We start from the raw sequence: 3,580 nt of genomic DNA on the forward strand, positions 1-3,580 counted from the left end.
GGGCATCGTTTACGGACAGACAGGGGCGGTTCTGCCGCAAGGCAAACAAGGCGTTGGCCTTGGGTGGCAGACTTCAGGGGGGCGGGCGGAGGAGGCGGCAGCATCAAAGGACGGAGTCCGCAAGGAGGCAGAGAAAAGCGGTGAGGAGGCAGTGGTGGAGGAGGGGGAAGAGACAGAGGAGACGGACCAGCAGGAGGGGGCGGGGCGAAACAGACCATGTATCAGAAAGGGGCGGGGCCAGGATGCCATCGCGCTATAGGAAGCTGGTGCATGCTTGACAGAACACTGGGTCATAGAAGAGCCGTCGAGGTGCGAAGGAGGCTGGGTCCTGCAGAGCTAGCATATCCTAATGTCAATGTAAACAGCTGGCTGGTGAACTGGGCCGGGCTGATAAGACAACCTGAGATATCACTCCAGAGAGCACAGGAACCTACAAGCGATCTGGTACAAACCATTACCATGCATGGTCACTGCTGAGCTGCAACGCTGTAATGGTAAAACCATGCACCACCTGACCTAATGTTACAATTACTACCCGTTCTGGTTACTAGTCCCTCCTGTGCTGTCCTGAGGTCTATGCCCCGGCTTAGGTCTTCTTCTAGCTGTTAATTTGGTCCTCACATATGTAATATACTGTATATTCTTTTTGTTTGAGATGATCCTTGTGTCACTTCCCAGGCTGGCTGACCTTATGGAGGAACACCAGGAAGAGCTGGCCACTATTGAATCCATTGACTCAGGCGCGGTGTACACGTTAGCTTTAAAGACCCACGTTGGGATGTCCATCCAAACTTTCCGCTACTTTGCTGGCTGGTGCGATAAAATTCAGGTGAGTTGCTGATGTTTTTTCTCAAATCTCATTTACACCGGAAAGGACTGTCACTGTCTTTTAAGTCCTGGTCTGTAAACTTTGTAAATGAAACCTATTTTATTTTATGGTCTGATTGTGATACCGGATTTTACCTCCAGGAGGCACTGCAGGAATACTATTTAAAGTGTATGTTTGGGCAAAATAAATGCAACACATGCACATTATCATTTTAAAGGCTTTGCAAGTACAGAAAATACCTTTTAGCTCTGCCAGAATTGTACTCAGTGGTTGTTGGCTGAAAAAGCACACGGCATTGGTGTGGACTGAGTGGTGAAAGCCCTGTCCAGATGTCTTTTGTGAAACTAGCCAAACCCAGCCACTGTCCTCATTCCTACAGCATAGGCACAGTTTATTCTGTAGTCCCAAGATAAGGACTAGGAGGGCTAATTAGACTCCTAGAGAAAACAGGAAGTGAGCACAGAACAAATGACAGCTCTGAATTTCTGTCATGATTAGCGGTTATTTTTCCCGTTTATCAAACAGATATAATAAAGGATTAGAGACATGAAGAGGAGCTAAGTCTTAACTGCGTATAGTAAGATTGTAATGACTTGTATGTCTTTTAGGGGTCCACCATCCCCATAAACCAAGCACGTCCGAACCGGAACCTGACATTCACCAGGAGAGAGCCAATCGGGTGAGTGTAATTCTTTGTAGCCATCACCACTGTTATGGAATAACTTACAAAGCTAAGCCTGTAATTACCTTTTTTTTTGTTGTAATGCAACTCACTACCATGCATTGTGGTGCAGTGCATTGCAGGTGCATTGCTTTACTACCTTGGGGGGCATTCGATGAATACAAGATGAATGGCACCAGGGCTGAATCTATAATGAGGTAGCCTGGGGCTGTTGCCTCAGGTGGCATCTCTTTGGGTCACATAGGGGTGCAGCAGGCAGAGCCTGCCCCCCTTTTTCTGGCCAGAGTGTCCTAGGTTGCTAAGAACCAGGTGGGGAGATGTGTAAGGGCCATACACATCTCCCCTCCCAGCCCTTCGCAACCTGGGATGCTCTGACTGCCCACCCAACCTGCTGACGTCATTGGTTGCCAGGAGCTGGGGAAGCTCTGGACGGTGCCCTGCTCAGCTCCTGGCAACCAGTGACATCAGTGAGCTGGGCGGGACACCAGCCAAAGTTGAGTGGTACACCACCAGGATGCCAACCAGAGCGTCCTTAGCGTGCACCACCAGCACCCCAACAAACCCTTTCCCCTCGGAACATAACCACCAGCATTGCCTAACCCACCCGTCCCCCTCTGTCCCCCTGAATGTCACCACAAGGCAGAAACACAGAAGTGTAATGGATCTAAAGGCATAGGTTCTCAGGGCCCATTCACATCTCATCGATGTTGTTGTTAACCTGCGTTGCATTGAGCCCTTCATTATAAATTGGCTGCCAACGCACCACAATGGATGAGAAAATGCACATGGACAATTGTATTTAACAATGCAGCGCACCACAATGCGTGGTATATGACTGCTGGTACTTTTGTCATGCATCATGCATTGCACTCTATTCACAATGAATGGCACCATTAGTGTGCACGTGTTATCATGTCTTGCCACAGCGTACATTGACAGGGCCTCAATATTACAGTGTTATTATAAATAGATTTGTATCCCTTAAACGTGACTCAAATCAGCACAATAATGGAGATGTATACACATAGATATAATACTATATAATTCTGTTCTTTCCCTGAACTGACAGCGTGTGTGGCATTATCATCCCATGGAACTACCCTCTAATGATGTTGGCCTGGAAGGCAGCCGCCTGCCTCGCTGCCGGTAACACCGTGGTCCTGAAGCCCGCCCAGGTGAGACTGCCAGTGTAGTAAGGAGCTGACAGAAGCTTTACTGTTGGATTTTCTTGTACTTTTTTATTTTCTTGGTTCACTTCTTGTCGTACAGAGCAGATTGTAGTGACCCGGCAGAACTTGATTGTATTTCTATCCATCTAGTTCTGAGATTTACACAGCACTGCCAGAGTCTAAAGGTCGGCTGGTGACCTGACCTTTCTGTGCTGCAGATAGGCAATAAAGCTTGGTCACCTCCCCCCCCCCCCAGCCTGTGATTAGTCAGCGAAGGAGCAGCAGCAGTTCACCCCTTTCTACCTGTCAGCATCTTCCTTATGAGCACTGGTTGGCTCTTTGTGCTGTTTCTCCCTCTCACACTGTGAGCTCTGCTGCACAGGGTTTACTGGAGGCTGATACCAAGACAGATTCCGCTACTTACATTAGCTGGGTTTAAAAATACACGTCATTATTTGTTTATCACATTCCTGCCTAATTGGCTTTTTTGTTAATATCATCATGGAGTTCAGCATTGATATTAGTAGGAAAGAAATATGTTACTTTGTATCCAGTTTTCCTTATATGTGCAGATATTTTGTCACCATCTTACCTGGAGCCGGTATGTGTCCCGTACAACTTACCTGTGACAGATCATTACCATGGGAGAACGCGGGAATGTTAGAGGAGCGGTATTCCTTATTCAGGAATTCATTCTTATAAAACGGCATTTAGACGTTTTTATAGATATTTGTGTATATCTGCTCAATATATATCATTATATCAAATATTGATATCAAAATGCCTTTATGAATGGGTGTCAGTCTGGCGGAGTGGGCGTTCCCAGGAGTGATTGAAAGAACTGACATCCAATGAATGAAAGGGGCGGGTCAGGGAGGAGAGTTTTTTTTTTTTTTTGAC

At 47.0% G+C, this 3,580-nt stretch overlaps 2 protein-coding genes across 2 annotated transcripts in view; both read left to right on the plus strand.

Moving 5' to 3' along the window:
- LOC108795920 (cytosolic 10-formyltetrahydrofolate dehydrogenase) overlaps positions 1 to 2,710 on the plus strand; it is a 20,766-nt gene extending 18,056 nt beyond the window's left edge. The window contains exons 13-15 of the mRNA XM_018567255.1: positions 679 to 829; positions 1,438 to 1,508; positions 2,581 to 2,710. Of these exons, the coding sequence (XP_018422757.1) occupies positions 679 to 829; positions 1,438 to 1,508; positions 2,581 to 2,704 (346 nt within the window). The 3' untranslated portion in view covers positions 2,705 to 2,710. The remainder of the gene's footprint in view (positions 1 to 678; positions 830 to 1,437; positions 1,509 to 2,580) is intronic.
- Positions 2,711 to 3,181: 471 nt separating this feature from the next.
- Positions 3,182 to 3,580, plus strand: part of LOC108795912 (cytosolic 10-formyltetrahydrofolate dehydrogenase-like) — a gene marked incomplete at its 3' end in the record, with an annotated part of 4,298 nt that continues 3,899 nt past the window's right edge. Inside the window, exon 1 of the mRNA XM_018567242.1 lies at positions 3,182 to 3,281. Within this exon, the coding sequence (XP_018422744.1) occupies positions 3,182 to 3,281 (100 nt within the window). The remainder of the gene's footprint in view (positions 3,282 to 3,580) is intronic.

The sequence above is a fragment of the Nanorana parkeri genome, unplaced genomic scaffold, assembly GCF_000935625.1.
Source record: "Nanorana parkeri isolate BGI_ZX_2015 unplaced genomic scaffold, ASM93562v1 scaffold1025, whole genome shotgun sequence".
NCBI lineage: Eukaryota > Metazoa > Chordata > Amphibia > Anura > Dicroglossidae > Nanorana > Nanorana parkeri.